The sequence below is a fragment of the Electrophorus electricus genome, chromosome 7 (genome assembly GCF_041902795.1).
Source record: "Electrophorus electricus isolate QZ-2024a chromosome 7, ASM4190279v1, whole genome shotgun sequence".
Classification (NCBI taxonomy): Eukaryota; Metazoa; Chordata; class Actinopteri; order Gymnotiformes; family Gymnotidae; genus Electrophorus; species Electrophorus electricus.
The window spans coordinates 8,766,294-8,781,043 of record NC_137503.1 but is presented as its reverse complement, the minus strand read 5'-3'; the positions used below and the strand labels follow the sequence as shown (position 1 = coordinate 8,781,043).

Genomic DNA, 14,750 nt, shown 5'->3' with positions numbered 1-14,750 from the left:
TCTTTTGCTACACATAACTGCAACCAACCCCATTAAACTTAGATGAGCCCAAAATGTAGTTCTATTTAAATTCAAATAAAAAAAAAAACATTTCTATTATCACATGCTTATAATTCAGCATAACCCTATATTTTTGCAGCACCTTATTGCAGTTTCAGTATTTTAAACTATTTATCATCGTTTCATTTTTAAATTATTTTATGAACTCTTAAATCTTTTCATTGTTTTCTATTTAAAAATCAGATGTTTTACAATTATTATTTTTACTATTTAATTAAATGGTTTTATTTGTCTATGTAACTTTTTTTTTTTTTTTTTTTTTTTGCAAAAAACCCTCCTGAGGTGATAGATCTTTGGATGTAATAAGATCTATTGTTTACTTAAATACTTTATTGCCACCATTGTTTTTATGTTTTGTGGTAAGCACTTTGAATAGCATGTGAATGGAAACTGCTATACAAATAAACTTGCCTTGCCTCAAAAATTCATCAATTTATCAATTCAGTCATGTCCATCTCTCAGTAACTTTATATACCAGTGATCTCTATGCATCTTTATCAAAGACTCTAGCAATTTCTTTCAATTGTTTAACATTTATATTAATATGAGCTTTAATGGGATCTAGCCACTGTATTCTTTGTCTGCCCCTTCTTCTGGTTCCACTAACCATGCTTAGGATCACTGAGTTTCCATGCATGATGTGATCAAAATGCATTAATTTCAATCTTGTAATCTACTCACAAGCTTCACCTATGATATTGTTTGGGTGGGGGTGGTGTTCTATCTGGAGTGTGCTCTTAGGTGTTCAGCAGCTTCTTTTAATATTATGGTAATATAGCTCGAACGGAGACTTAGTTATAGCCTTATTTATGTGAAAATACAATAACTGAACTACAGTATGCTGCAAAAGACATAAAACCCAACTTCTGTAAAATGAAAAATGTATTTTGAGTGGTTACCAAAGATCCACACTCAGTTCACAACTCCATAATATGTGAAATGTGCTTTTCTCAGTTAGGAACACAAAAAGTCAAAAACAATTTGAACCTGAAAATTAATGCACTATTACTGGCTCTGCTGAAAAAAGCCTGCAGCTATAGTTACAGCACCCCAATACCTGCAGTAGTCTTCATGGCCATACACTTGCAGGCGCTTGACAGTCATTGAGTTTGTTTTTGAAATGTAATGCAGAGAGACTTCAAAGCTCCATTAACACAATAAGCCTCTCAAGCATGCTGACATTTGGCAGACCAAGATGCACAGAGGGCTATATTTGTATTTTGTCCAAATAAGAATATGCTGTTATGGGTGAGCTATCAAATATCAAATTTTTATTCTTTGCACAAGCCTATTATATCGCAAGAGTAACTGCTTTAGAATTTCTTAGGCTTTTCCCATCATTGCCAGTATTGGATCACATTTCCTGTGGAAGGACTGACCTAAAGACAGACAAAGGTTGCTTTTAAATCATCATACCATGGGTAGCTTGTCACACTTGAAGCCGAACACATTCTAATCTTCGGACATCCTACAGCAGCAATGTTTATGTTTAATAAAGGGATTTGTTCTGTCTGTTAACTCACAGCTGTTCCAGTACATTATCCTCGAATAATATAAAAATAAATGTCTATAGAACTAATACATATTAACTTTACAAAACTAATACATATTAATAATGAGCATCTCTGACAATCTTACTTATATGCAAAATCTCACTGACACTAAAAACAGCAACTTGGACAAAAAAGGAATATGCATTTTGCCACCCACTCTGTCTTTTATCACTGAGTGGGGAGAGCTGTGGCTAGAAGCACACATGACTTAAGCAGGCCTGTTGGCATCTCAGCATTTGTAGCAGTTTTAGACCCAGGAGAGGCCTGAAGACTCTCAGCTGTTTTTTACTGTGCCACTGGGTAATCCCTTGGCAGCTTCATTGATTTCTTAAAGGTTGTGGAATGAAGCCATACCAATTTTATTTCTTTATAACATGTTAAACTTGCATGGCTCTTGTAACTCTATACTAGTGACATCTGGTGCCTTCTTTCTGAAGCTTTATAGTGCCAGAGGACATTCAACAGGAGGATTACCTGGGCCATTCAGTGACCTTTTTTATCATGCTTTACTTATGGTCAAAAAGGATGAAATAAAGTATTTGTTACTTTTAAGTATATTGAACACTGCTGTTTTCTGATTGATTCAATTAGAGAAAGAACTCTTTATAATTGGAAGGGCTAGATTGTTCTCAATACAGCCCAGGTAGTGTGTATTAAAACAACAGCTCAGACCTCAGAAGATGGTCTGGATTTGTCATAGGATAAAAATAAAATACTGGTATGGTCATAAGATGCTGCTTAGGAAGACAAACATTAGTGGGCAAATGAGGTAAAAATTCATGACCAAATGGAGTGCCTCAGACATGCTGACCACACACTTAAAACCCTATATAAGAGACAGCTTGAGACTCAGTTCTACAGACACCCAGCCAAGGTGAGTGACTGAAGGGCTCTCAATGGTTGAAGCTCTTTTATATTTTCTGTGCTTTCTCTATTCAGACATTCTGGATTGAGACTGTGTGCCTATTTAATAATAATAATAATAATAGTAAAATCATGTTGAACATCTTAGTTCATAAAATGATGATTGATGACAAACATGACACACAAACCTTGTTTTCTTTAACAGTCCTTCGAAACATCAGCATCAGGGTTCTTGAGAGGCATTAGCCAAGGGTAAATAAAATTTTATCATTGAGACATGTTTTATTTAGAAGTAGAACAGTTTTAGCAATATTGAATAACTTTTCCTGTGTAAGGTTACAGAAATCATGTTCCAAGGTGCTAAGAAATGTCTTATTATCATTTAAACCTGTCTAATGTCAAGCATGAGTGTAAGAATGTTTTTATATTTTTAAAAGACAATATTTCTCAGATTAAGACAGATTAATGCTTTAGACACTATATATCCTCCTTCAGCAGTCTCCTAGGACTGATATTTAGCTACAGTTCACAAGCCCTGGAATGGCTTGAAGGTTTCTCTACAAGTATATATTTACTTTTACTGACACTATTGATAAGGTGCACTGAATTCTCTCTTTCCTTTATATTCATGTTGAATTTTCCATACCCAACCTCCTTCAGTGAGATGTCCAGGTAAATAAAATAAATAACATATATAATAAAAGTAATATTGTGTTATTGTCCAGTAAGGTGTCACTGTAAATATGGATCCGGAGATGGAGTGTTTTGGCCAAGCGGCCGTCTATCTGCGGAAGCCAGAACGAGAGAGGATTGAGTCACAAAACCTTCCGTTTGATGCCAAAACTGCTTTCTATGTGGCTGAGCCAACTGAGATGTACCTCAAAGGTGTCCTCCAGAGCAAAGAGGGAGGAAAAGCCACTGTCAAAACTCTGTGTGGCAAAGTGAGTAGAAAAGATTATATTTAACCCAGTGTTTAGCTGACACAGTTGATCTTATCTCCATGTCTTGATGTTTGATAAAGTTCTATTTTGGTACATCCTGTACATGATTTATTTAAATCTCCACATACACTAAGAACTATTTTATGCCTTACAGGTCTTGACAGTGAAGGAGGATGACATACATCCCATGAATCCTCCAAAGTTTGATAAGATTGAGGACATGGCCATGATGACCCACCTCAATGAGCCTGCTGTGCTGTACAACCTCAAAGAGCGTTATGCAGCATGGATGATCTATGTGAGTATAGAATGTTGTCTGATGCCCTAAATTGAATCTTGTGGTCACATTATGTGACATTATCATCTGAACAGAACATTACTATTAAGTAGCACTAATTACTACAAAGGTAAAATAAAGGATAGGTTACATCCTGTTATCTCTTTCTGTCTTGCAGACTTATTCTGGGTTGTTCTGTGTTACTGTGAACCCCTATAAATGGCTCCCAGTGTACGATCCTATGGTTGTGATAGCCTACAGAGGCAAAAAAAGAGTGGAGGCCCCGCCCCACATCTTTTCCATCTCTGATAATGCCTACCAATTCATGCTTACTGGTATGAAGGTTATGTTATGTTTTTAGTGTATTTCTATAAACTCATTATTTAAAACTATATATACACACACACACACACACACACACACACACATATATATATATATATATATATATATATATATATATATAATTTATTTATTTATTTATTTTTTATTTCCCCCCCTCAGATCGTGAGAACCAGTCAATCCTAATCACGTAAGTCTTAAGGGACTAGGTCCAGTTAAAATTTGATATTGTTTTCTCATGTTTCACTGTAGATTGTAGTAGCAACAGGATTTTGCATATTTTCAATTTTGTTTTATTATATTTGTTTGTGTGACTGTTTTTAGATATTTATTACTATTTTTTTTTGTCAGATGGCCACAAAGATATGATATAAAGATATGACTTTTGACTGACATTTTTGTGTTGTTAACAGTTATAGAAATTGCATGTAAGCCAATCAGTCAAGAAAAATGCCAGTGATTTCCACAGCATGTGCACACTTTCAACCATTGAAAAATTGACTGCTGGTCTCTGAATTTTTGACTGAAACACAGTGCAGTATTGTTTTAAGCAGGTAAATTCTGAACTCTGTTTTTAACTTCAGTGGAGAATCTGGTGCAGGAAAGACTGTGAACACCAAACGTGTCATCCAATATTTTGCGATAATCGCAGTGTCTGGACAAAAGAAGTCAGAGCCTGTTCATGGAAAAATGCAGGTTAGTGAGACAAACCACAAATAGCATGCAGACAGTTATTTTTATTATTATTATTATTATTATTATTATTATTATTATTATTATTATGTTGAAACCTGTAGGGGTCGCTGGAGGATCAAATAATTGCAGCCAACCCTCTACTGGAGGCATATGGTAATGCCAAGACTGTGAGAAATGACAACTCCTCTCGCTTTGTACGTTTCTGTCCTGAAGTATTTATCTACTGAGACAATAAAAACTTTACAAAATATTATCTATTAGACTGATTTTCCAATATCATGTTTAGGGTAAATTTATCAGAATCCACTTTGGGTCCACTGGAAAACTGGCCTCAGCTGATATTGAAACTTGTGAGTTGGAAAAAAAGACAAATTTTATTTAATTTAATTAAAATAAATTAAAATACCTTTTAATGTTATACATGTTATGTGATTACTTTTACAGATCTGCTGGAAAAGTCAAGAGTAACCTTCCAGCTGTCAGCTGAGAGAAGTTACCACATTTTCTATCAGCTGGCAACTGGCCACAAACCTGAACTGCTGGGTAATACATGTACACAAGTGTTAAAAATGGAAATTCCTTGGTTACAAAGCAAAACCCAGAAAAATTCTAATTTAAGCACTTTTGGTCCTGATCATGTTGTTCACCTGCCCCTTGGATAAATTTCAATTAACTGTAAATGATTACAATTCTGTCAGATTGTACTGTCTAAATAAAATATATTTTACTCATTACAGCAGTTGCAGACTGCAGTACATACCAATACTATCCATCACATTCAGTCAAAAGAATTGAAGGAAAATAAAAATGTAACAGTACAAGGATTAGAACGCTGATTTTTATTCTTCAGAGGCTCTCCTGATCACAACTAACCCATATGACTACCCAATGATCAGCCATGGGGAGATCACTGTTAAGAGCATCAATGATGTGGAAGAGTTCATTGCCACGGATGTAAGAACCTTTTTGTAGTTTTAATTATTCAGACTCAGTTTGTGCTATATGAACATTGTAAAACATTAGTCATTACATATGGTCAAATCTGTGTTTAGAATTGCATGAAATAGCTGAATGTTAAAAAGAATGTTTTCTTTGTTACCTCAGACAGCCATTGACATCTTGGGCTTCACCTCTGAAGAGAAGATAAGCATTTACAAGCTGACAGGAGCTGTGATGCATCATGGGAATATGAAATTCAAGCAGAAGCCGAGGGAAGAGCAAGCTGAGCCTGATGGCACTGAGGGTGAGTGTGACTTCAGTTCAGCTTCAACTGACTCAGAGTAGGATGGCTCCTTTTATGCCTGTCATTAATGTTTTTCATTAATATAGATTTGGGACTGACTGTGTCGATAACATGCTATAGAATTAATTTCAAGGACATTCTGACATGACCATATAAGTCATAATATTCAGTATCATTAACTGATTAAAAGGAATTTTGTTTATATCAGCCCTTTTATTTAAACAATGATTTAGTCTTGAAGTTACTCAGCCACCACTTTGTTTAAACATTTGAATTTTGACCTATTTCCTCAGTGGCTGATAAAATCGCTTATCTCATGGGCCTGAACTCAGCTGACATGCTGAAAGCTTTGTGCTATCCCAGAGTCAAGGTTGGGAATGAATATGTGACCAAAGGGCAAACTGTTCCACAGGTAATAAGAACTCCTGAAAAATAATAACAAATTATAAACTAAACAGAAATTGAAAAGACTGTTGTTTTGCTTTCTTAAAAAGGTGAACAATGCAACCATGGCTCTGAGTAAAGCAGTCTACGAAAAAATGTTCTTGTGGATGGTTGTCCGTATCAATGAAATGTTGGATACAAAGCAGCCCAGGCAGTTCTTTATTGGGGTGCTGGATATTGCTGGGTTTGAAATCTTTGATGTAAGTAAACTAGATGGCAAGTTAAAGATAAAAATTACTCATAATTCCCATGGTGGTAAGTAGCTCATCAAAATCTGTTTTTATGCCATAGTTCAACAGCTTGGAACAGCTTTGCATCAACTTCACTAATGAGAAACTGCAACAGTTTTTCAACCACCACATGTTTGTGCTGGAGCAAGAGGAATACAAGAAAGAAGGAATTGAGTGGGAGTTCATTGACTTTGGTATGGACTTGGCTGCTTGCATTGAGCTTATTGAGAAGGTAGGTGATGCTTATCTAGTTAACATTATCTGTTTTGAGTGGTTAATAAGGCATTCATTTATCACTCCCCATACAAAATAAAGGATTTTTTACCCACAGCCAATGGGCATCTTCTCCATCCTTGAAGAGGAGTGCATGTTCCCCAAGGCCACAGATATGACCTTCAAAAACAAACTTTATGACCAGCACCTGGGTAAAAGTGCAACCTTCCAAAAGCCAAAGCCTGCTAAAGGCAAGGCAGAGGCCCACTTCTCCCTGGTACACTATGCTGGCACTGTGGACTATAACATTACTGGCTGGCTGGAGAAGAACAAGGACCCCTTGAATGATTCTGCTGTCCAGCTGTACCAGAAGTCTTCACTTAAACTGTTGTCTAATCTGTTTGCTACACATGCATCTTCTGAAGGTTTGTCGAAGTCTATTTTTGAGATACTTTATTGTACTACTTGGGGAAGATGGCAGGAAGATAAATTGCAGCATATACAACATTTCAGTATTAAAAGGATTTTACTGTTTGATTGTTTTTTGTTTTTTTTATCCCAGAAAGCCAATTTACAATATATTAAATCTCTTATCAGTACACCAGCCACCCAATTCTGAATGTTAACTGTATAATGTTTCTGGCACTCTGAGAGGGGGATTATGTTAAAGGTTTGATGCCATTGATTGATTCACATATACATACTTGATTTCATGCTGAATCAGCATCTGAAGGGGGTGCCAAAAAAGGTGGGAAGAAGAAGGGTGGCTCCTTCCAGACTGTGTCTGCTCTGTTCCGGGTAAAACTATCATTATATATTTCTGTTCATGCTTATGAGACAATGATATTCTAAGATCATAGAAAGTCTTTGAAAGAGAATGTTGTTGATCTGGTTATTATCCAATGCAACAGGAGAACTTGGGCAAGCTTATGACCAACTTGAGAAGCACTCATCCTCACTTTGTGCGCTGCCTCATTCCAAATGAATCAAAAACCCCAGGTAATTTCTCAAAATGTAATTTCCTTCAGTGTACATATGGATGAAAGAATTAGTACTTTGACAAGAAATAAACAAGTTCTTAGGAGAGCTCTAACATTTTTAATGATAAGCACTTCCACCAACACATTTATCTCAACCTTAGGGTTGATGGAGAACTATCTGGTTATCCACCAGCTGCGTTGTAATGGTGTACTGGAGGGAATCAGAATCTGCAGAAAGGGGTTTCCCAGCAGAATCCTCTATGGTGACTTTAAGCAGAGGTATTTTTGGGGAACCATATATGTGATTTCTAAATGCCATTTGTGTATCAGACCAAGAGAATCACAGTAAATTATCAGCAAACTATGATCTACTTCCTCATAGATCAAACAAATTGTACGTACATATATGTGTGTCAACTTGATGTCATAGTAAAGTAAAATTTATTGTTTTTTAGATACAAAGTATTAAATGCCAGTGTTATCCCTGAGGGACAGTTTATTGACAACAAGAAGGCATCAGAGAAGCTTCTAGGTTCCATAGATGTGGACCATACCCAATACAAATTTGGGCATACCAAGGTAAGAGGTGGTAACAAAGGTAGAAAATATTACAATATTCTCATATCAATCAAACCTTGTTTACAGGTGTTCTTCAAAGCTGGACTTTTGGGTCTTCTAGAGGAGATGCGAGATGAAAAGCTTACCATCCTTGTTACCATGACTCAGGCACTGTGCCGAGGTTTCCTCATGAGAAGAGAGTTTGTCAAGATGATGGAGAGAAGGTTTGGGGCGTCTGAACATAGGGCATGAAACTGAATTCAGTAATATAATGCAACAGAACCTGACTGATTTTTTTTCTGCACACTCTAATTTTATAACAGAGAGTCCATCTTCACCATCCAGTACAACATCCGCTCATTCATGAACGTGAAACACTGGCCGTGGATGAAGCTGTACTTCAAAATCAAGCCTCTTCTGAAGAGTGCAGAGACTGAGAAAGAAATGGCGGCCATGAAGGAGAACTTTGAGAAGATGAAGGAGGATCTGGCAAAGGCTCTGGCCAAGAAAAAGGAACTCGAAGAAAAAATGGTCACACTATTGCAAGAAAAGAATGACTTGCAGTTACAAGTAGCTGCAGTAAGTCTCCCAACTGAAGACTAGTAGCTTGCTTGTTAGGAAAATAACTGAGAGCATTATGACAAATATTTCCTCATATTTAATTTCTAGGAAGTTGAAAACCTCTCAGATGCTGAAGAGAGATGTGAGGGGCTCATTAAAAGCAAGATCCAACTTGAGGCTAAACTCAAAGAGATAACCGAGAGACTGGAGGATGAGGAGGAAGTCAATGCTGAGTTGACTGCCAAGAAAAGAAAACTGGAGGATGAGTGTTCTGAGCTGAAGAAAGACATTGATGATTTGGAGCTAACATTAGCTAAAGTGGAGAAGGAGAAACATGCCACTGAAAATAAGGTTTATATTTTATAGATAAGGCCTTGACCATTTGATAAACTTTGTTTAAACAAATGTTTACACAAGTGTTTTTTTCTCAGGTCAAAAACCTAACTGAAGAGATGACTTCTCAAGATGAAATTATTGTCAAGTTAACCAAGGAAAAGAAAGCTCTTCAAGAAGCACATCAGCAGACGCTTGATGATCTGCAAGCAGAGGAAGACAAAGTCAACACTCTGACTAAAGCCAAAGTTAAGCTTGAGCAGCAAGTAGATGATGTAAGTTTACCAGAAAAGTGTTTGATACCTCATATGCTGTATGAAATAAAAACTGCTGGTTAAGGCTTATGATATTCTTCTCCGTTTGCAATACTTTGTTTACAATAGCTTGAAGGATCTCTTGAACAAGAGAGGAAACTTCGCATGGATCTTGAAAGAGCAAAGAGAAAGCTTGAGGGGGATCTTAAACTGGCCCAGGAATCAATAATGGATCTGGAGAATGACAAGCAACAGTCAGATGAAAAGCTAAAGAAGTGAGAGTTCAACTTGTTCACTAAAGGTTCTCATTCAAAATTGTAATCTTTGAGCTAAATATTGTTTTTCATAACAGGAAGGAATTTGAGACAAACCAACTTCTTGGTAGAATTGAGGATGAGCAGGCTCTTGGCGCACAGCTTCAGAAGAAGATTAAAGAACTCCAGGTTATACTAAGTACTTTGTCACTTACCATTATAAATGTACTAATCACTAACATTTACATTAGTGAGTAGTACATAACAGCATCACATATCCATTATAGGCTCGCATTGAGGAGCTTGAGGAGGAGATTGAGGCTGAGCGTGCTGCTCGTGCCAAAGTGGAAAAGCAGAGGGCTGATCTGTCCAGAGAACTTGAAGAGATTAGTGAAAGACTTGAGGAAGCTGGAGGTGCCACTGCAGCCCAAATTGAGATGAACAAGAAACGTGAAGCGGAGTTCCAAAAGCTGCGCCGTGATCTGGAGGAGTCCACCTTGCAGCATGAAGCTACAGCCTCAGCTCTCCGCAAGAAGCAGGCAGACAGTGTGGCAGAGCTAGGAGAGCAGATTGACAACCTACAGCGGGTGAAGCAGAAGTTGGAGAAGGAGAAAAGTGAACTGAAAATGGAGATTGATGATCTGAGTAGCAGCATGGAGACTGTATCCAAATCAAAGGTGAATAGTTAATAACAAACAAAAATACATGGTACTGTGATAGCACAGTGAGTGCAAAACATTAAAAATGTGGCATCTGTGGCTTTGGACAGGCTAATCTTGAAAAGATGTGTCGTACACTAGAGGATCAGATGAGTGAGTTAAAGACAAAGTCTGAGGAACAACTTCGTCAGCTGAATGACATTTCTACCCAAAAGGCACGACTTCAGACTGAAAATGGTAAATGATGGTGAAGCGAAACAATTTTTAATTGAAAAGCATAAGTCAATAAGTATAAAAACATAAAGCATAAGTGTAAACACATAAATGACATCTTACTGAATGGTGTCGTGTCAATAGAAGGCATATTCAATTCCAGTTTTGTAATAGGTGAAATTGGACGCCAACTGGAAGAGAAAGAAGCTCTTGTTTCTCAGCTGACTCGAGGCAAGCAAGCTTACACTCAGCAGATTGAGGAGCTCAAAAGGCAAATTGAAGAAGAGGTCAAGGTAAGTTATGGTTTAGAAATTATACTGTTAATCAAGTCACTTTCCAAGGAAATTTCCTAACAGATTTTTGCTTTTGATTCAAAGGCAAAGAATGCGTTGGCCCATGCTGTGCAGTCATCCCGTCATGACTGTGATCTCCTTAGAGAACAGTTTGAAGAAGAACAAGAAGCCAAAGCTGAGCTGCAGCGTGGAATGTCGAAGGCAAACAGTGAGGTGGCTCAGTGGAGAACCAAATACGAGACCGACGCAATCCAGCGCACCGAGGAACTTGAAGATGCCAAGTAAATCATGCACTTAATATAGCTGTACATCAAACATAAAAATAGAATAACATAGTAATGCTCTCTTGCTTTTCTAAGGAAAAAGCTTGCCCAGCGTCTGCAGGATGCTGAGGAGTCCATTGAAGCAGTGAACGCCAAGTGTGCCTCCCTGGAGAAGACTAAGCAAAGATTGCAGGGTGAAGTGGAGGACCTCATGATCGATGTGGAAAGAGCTAATGCACTTGCTGCAAATCTTGACAAGAAGCAGAGGAACTTTGACAAGGTAACATAGCTTAATTTATACCTTTCCTACATACATATGCACTTGCTGCCATTCTAGGCAAGAAGCAAAGAACATTGATCTTTCATACTGAATGCTTTGGCATAAAATGCCCAGAATCTCTTTCCTGCCCTTTTTTCAATACCTATATAAACCTTATAATATTGAGTTTGTAGCTATAATGAAACTGTGGTGGAAAGACACTAGGTTGTATAATCAGTGTGCTTGCCGTTGTAGTTCATGTTCAACATAAATGACATAAATCAGATACCACAAACATGCAAATTCAACTGTTGATTATAATTACTTAAAGGTCTTGGCAGAATGGAAACAGAAATTTGAGGAGAGTCAAGCAGAGCTGGAGGGAGCCCAGAAAGAGGCTCGTACCCTGAGCACAGAGCTTTTCAAAATGAAGAACTCCTACGAAGAAGCTCTAGATCAGCTAGAGACACTGAAGAGGGAGAACAAAATCCTGCAGCGTAAGTCTTCAAATATACCTTCTTGTGAAACATGGAAATGAGATGTAAACTGCTGGCCTCTTTAAGATTATCTCGCTCTGTCACCGAGCTTTTATTCAGCATGTTAAATTATGACTATCCATACAGAGGAGATCTCAGATTTAAGTGAGCAGCTTGGTGAAACTGGAAAAACTATCCATGAGCTGGAGAAGGGAAAAAAGACAGTGGAGGCTGAGAAGTCAGAAGTACAGACAGCTCTTGAGGAAGCTGAGGTGTGTTAAATAGAAATGTTTAAAATGGTCTTACAGAATTTTAACACTAGATTGATCTGTGAATATTGCTCTTGAAATTTTTCAACTTAAACTCTCAGGCCACACTGGAGCATGAAGAATCCAAGATTGTTCGTATCCAGCTTGAACTTACCCAAGTTAAGAGTGAGATTGACAGGAGGCTTGCTGAAAAGGATGAGGAGATCGAGCAGATCAAGCGAAACAGCCAGAGGGTGATTGACTCCATGCAGAGCACTCTGGATGCTGAGATTCGAAGCAGAAATGATGCCCTTAGAATCAAGAAGAAGATGGAGGGTGACCTCAATGAAATGGAGGTTCAACTAAGCCATGCAAACCGCCAAGCTGCTGAGGCCCAGAAACAGCTGAGAAATGTCCAAGGACAGTTTAAGGTTTGTTCACAAAGTGAAAGAAAAACACCTACAAAGGCCAAAAACAAACAAGCAAAAGAAGATATTCAAAACAACAAAGACCTAAATGAACTTTGCTTTTACTAGGATGCTCAATTGCACCTTGATGAGGCTATACGGGGACAAGAGGACATGAGAGAACAGGTAGCCATGGTGGAGCGCAGGAACACTTTGATGCTGGCTGAAATTGAGGAGCTAAGAGTTGCTCTGGAGCAAACTGAGAGAGGACGCAAAGTGGCTGAGCAGGAGCTGGTAGATGCTAGTGAGCGTGTAACTCTGCTTCATTCTCAAGTAAGCAAAAGCAATTCTTAAGTAAGTAAAATGATTTCATTACCAATTTGGAGATTTAACCTGATGCATGGTAAACATTTCACAATCTTTTCTAATTTTATTTAGAATACAAGCCTCATCAACACCAAGAAGAAGCTAGAGGCTGATCTTGTGCAGATTCAAGGAGAGATGGATGATACCATTCAGGAAGCACGGAATGCTGAGGAAAAGGCCAAAAAAGCTATTACTGATGTAAGTGAAATACTGTACTTTTATACAGAACGCACTGGACTCCAGTCATAGGTATTCATTAAAATAGACCAATGTCTCTAACAGCTAAAAGTTTTCATTTAACTTATCTAAACAATCACGATGTACCACTGCTGAATAACCTATTAAGCTATATTATAAAAACAATACTGACAGGCTGCCATGATGGCAGAAGAACTAAAGAAGGAGCAGGACACCAGTGCTCATCTGGAGAGGATGAAGAAGAACTTGGAGGTTACAGTCAAGGATCTGCAGCATCGCCTGGATGAGGCTGAGAGTCTGGCGATGAAGGGTGGAAAGAAACAACTCCAGAAACTGGAGGCCAGAGTATGTGTCAATGATGTAAATATAAACATAATTTAAATATGACTGAATTAACTATATTAAGACTAATATTTAAAATTGTTATTTTAGGTGCGTGAGCTGGAAAGTGAAGTTGAAGCTGAACAGAGACGTGCAGCTGAATCAATTAAAGGTGTTCGCAAATATGAGAGGAGAGTAAAGGAACTCACTTACCAGGTACTACATAATTGTACAATCTCTTTTGCACAATAAAGACCATTATTAACTCCTCCTTTGGTGAAATGCTGAATGACTGAAGAGGAGGCTTCTCTGGGTTTTTTCACCTGTACAGTCAGAGTCAAAACATAAAATGCTCATAGACACTAATGAGCAGATTTGAAGTTGCAATGGTCAGAGTACAAGTTCACTAAAATAGACTAAAACAGTACAACTATATAATTTTTTAATGCAGTACATAAACCATGAAGAGGAGGCTTAAAAAAAGCCTTTTCAAGACTGGAAATGTACCTACTAGTCTTCATCATACCTTACAGACTGAAGAGGATAAAAAGAATGTGACCAGGCTGCAGGATCTGGTGGACAAACTGCAGATGAAAGTGAAGTCCTATAAGAGACAATCTGAGGAATCTGTGAGTCATCCATATCATTTTTGAGATGGGACATGCTAGCTTCTTATCAGAATTTATGCATTTCAAATTCACCTTTGTCCCATTGAATATGTTTGGCCCAATAAATAACAAAAATGATAAGTATTGGTATAGTAGCTTCTAACCTATTTAAAACAAGCCACTGAGTATTTTGAAATTTAGAATGGGTTAACACATTACCATGCACTATTCCATTTGTAGGAGGAGCAGGCCAACACTCACCTGTCCAGGTACAGGAAGGTACAGCATGAGCTGGAGGAGGCTCAGGAGAGAGCTGACATTGCTGAGTCACAGGTCAACAAGCTCAGAGCCAAGAGCCGTGAATTTGGAAAAGTACGTACTTTTCATGCTTAAATAAATCAAATGAATAATAAAATGGATAAAATAAATAAATTACTTTGTTTTGCTTTGTTTGCAGGGTAAAGAAGCTGAGTAAGAAGATGGAAGAGAGTAGCAGCTCATACAATATGAGTTCTATGCAGTATTCTCATTAAAATATTATCGTGGAATATAACTATGACCAATAAAAAAGCTTATGATCTAAAAATCTGTCTTTGTTCCCCTAATTGTATCTGGTCAAAACTATGAATATTAACT

The 14,750-nt window shown here is 37.6% G+C and overlaps 1 protein-coding gene across 2 annotated transcripts; it reads left to right on the top strand.

Annotated features, from left to right (window-relative positions):
* Window positions 1–2,647: 2,647 nt before the first annotated feature.
* myhb (myosin, heavy chain b) lies at window positions 2,648–14,700 on the top strand. 2 transcript variants are annotated; one of them, XM_035524344.2, is made up of 40 exons: window positions 2,648–2,729; window positions 3,203–3,418; window positions 3,573–3,716; window positions 3,874–4,030; window positions 4,200–4,227; window positions 4,622–4,733; window positions 4,835–4,927; window positions 5,020–5,083; window positions 5,178–5,276; window positions 5,584–5,687; window positions 5,838–5,976; window positions 6,270–6,388; window positions 6,471–6,620; window positions 6,712–6,882; window positions 6,982–7,288; window positions 7,588–7,661; window positions 7,775–7,862; window positions 8,005–8,122; window positions 8,299–8,422; window positions 8,489–8,625; window positions 8,725–8,980; window positions 9,071–9,313; window positions 9,394–9,570; window positions 9,679–9,824; window positions 9,902–9,992; window positions 10,091–10,480; window positions 10,573–10,699; window positions 10,850–10,968; window positions 11,053–11,249; window positions 11,328–11,511; window positions 11,822–11,987; window positions 12,114–12,238; window positions 12,337–12,645; window positions 12,751–12,954; window positions 13,060–13,185; window positions 13,360–13,530; window positions 13,618–13,722; window positions 14,040–14,135; window positions 14,355–14,486; window positions 14,572–14,700. In XM_035524344.2, the coding sequence occupies exons 2-40, from the start codon at window positions 3,221–3,223 to the stop codon at window positions 14,587–14,589; spliced, it is 5,808 nt and encodes a 1,935-aa protein (XP_035380237.1). In that variant the 5' UTR covers window positions 2,648–2,729; window positions 3,203–3,220; the 3' UTR covers window positions 14,590–14,700. The 2 variants fall into 2 exon arrangements, with proteins under 2 accessions (XP_035380237.1, XP_035380238.1); XM_035524345.2 differs by having other exon boundaries at window positions 2,674–2,729; window positions 3,207–3,418.
* The last annotated feature ends 50 nt before the right edge of the window (window positions 14,701–14,750 follow it).

Excerpts from the sequence above, each read along its gene's own strand:
- myhb (XM_035524344.2), top strand. The coding sequence starts at position 3,221 with ATGGATCCGGAGATGGAGTGTTTTGGCCAAGCGGCCGTCTATCTGCGG. Across the intron at positions 4,031-4,199 it reads CTACCAATTCATGCTTACTG|ATCGTGAGAACCAGTCAATC; the intron begins GTATGAAGGTTA and ends TCCCCCCCTCAG. Across the intron at positions 6,883-6,981 it reads GCATTGAGCTTATTGAGAAG|CCAATGGGCATCTTCTCCAT; the intron begins GTAGGTGATGCT and ends TTTTACCCACAG.